The 1,330-nt window shown below is 54.6% G+C and overlaps 1 protein-coding gene across 1 annotated transcript in view; it reads left to right on the top strand.

Moving 5' to 3' along the window:
• pigk (phosphatidylinositol glycan anchor biosynthesis, class K) overlaps positions 1–566 on the top strand; it is a 9,599-nt gene extending 9,033 nt beyond the window's left edge. The window contains exons 5-6 of the mRNA XM_039003289.1: positions 24–135; positions 466–566. Coding sequence (XP_038859217.1) covers positions 24–135; positions 466–566 — 213 coding nt within the window. The remainder of the gene's footprint in view (positions 1–23; positions 136–465) is intronic.
• Positions 567–1,330: the final 764 nt, after the last annotated feature.

Below are 1,330 nucleotides of genomic sequence, written 5' to 3' on the forward strand. Positions count from 1 at the left end.
TCTCTCTCTCTCTCTGTTTTCAGGTGACCGTTGAGAACTTCCTCCGTGTTCTGACGGGAAGGCTGCCTCCCAGCACCCCGCGGTCCAAACGCCTTCTCTCTGACGACCATAGCAACATCCTCATCTACCTCACTGGTACGCACACGCCAGACACACACACACGCAGACACACACATATAAACACACGGATGCACGCACATAACAGTGGGGAGAACAGTATTTGATACACTGCCGATTTTGCAGGTTTCCTACTTACAAAGCATGTAGAGAGTCTGTAATTTTTATCATAGGTACACTTCAACTGTGAGAGACGGAATCTAAAACAAAAATCCAGAAAATCACATTGTATGATTTTTAAGTAATTAATTGGCATATATATATATATATATATATATATATATATATACACATACAACATACAGATGCGTGCACAGTACTTTGAATGATGTATTGATTGATTGACAGGTCACGGTGGGAACGGCTTCCTGAATTTCCAGGACTCTGAAGAGATCAGCAACGTGGAGCTGGCCGACGCCTTTGAACAGATGTGGACGAAGAGAAGGTAGGAGAGAGAGGGGGGAGAGGAGGAGGAGGGCGGGGAAGTAACCAGAGGAGGAGGGAGGGGGGAGAGGAGAGGAGAAGGTAACCGGACAAGAGGATGGGGGGAGAGGTAACCGAAGAGGAGGGGGAGAAGGTAACTGAGGAGGCGGGGGGGAGAATGGTGACAGGAGGAGAGGAGGGGGGGGGGGGAGAAGGTGACAGAGGGGTGGGGGGGAGAAGGTGACAAGGAGGGGGGGGAGAGGAGAGGGGGAGGAGGGGAGAGGTGACAGCAGGAGGAGGGGGAGAATGACAGAGGAGGGAGGGGGGGAGAAGGTGACAGAGGAGGAGGGGGGGGAGAAGGTGACAGAGGAGGAGGGGGGGAGAAGGTGACGGAGAGGATGAAGGGGGGGAGAAGGTGACAGAGGAGAGGGGGGAGAAGAAGGTGACAGAGGAGGAGGGGGGAGTAAGAAGGTGACAGAGGAGGAGGGGGGGAGAAGAGGTGACAGAGAAGGAGGAGGGGAGGGGGGGGATAAGGTGACAGAGTAGAGGGGGGGATAAGGTGACAGGAGGATGGGAGGGGGATAAGGTGACAGAGAGGTGAGGTGGGGATAAGGTGACAGAGGAGGAGGGGGGGATAAGGTGACAGAGGAGGAGGGGGGAGGAGGGGGGGATAAGGTGACAGAGTAGGATGGGGGGAGTAAGGTGACAGAGGAGGAGGGGGGGATAAGGTGACAGAGGGAGGAGGTGGGGAGAAGGTGACAGATGAGGAGGGGGGGGAGGAAGGTGATCA

The sequence above is a fragment of the Salvelinus namaycush genome, chromosome 11 (genome assembly GCF_016432855.1).
Source record: "Salvelinus namaycush isolate Seneca chromosome 11, SaNama_1.0, whole genome shotgun sequence".
NCBI lineage: Eukaryota > Metazoa > Chordata > Actinopteri > Salmoniformes > Salmonidae > Salvelinus > Salvelinus namaycush.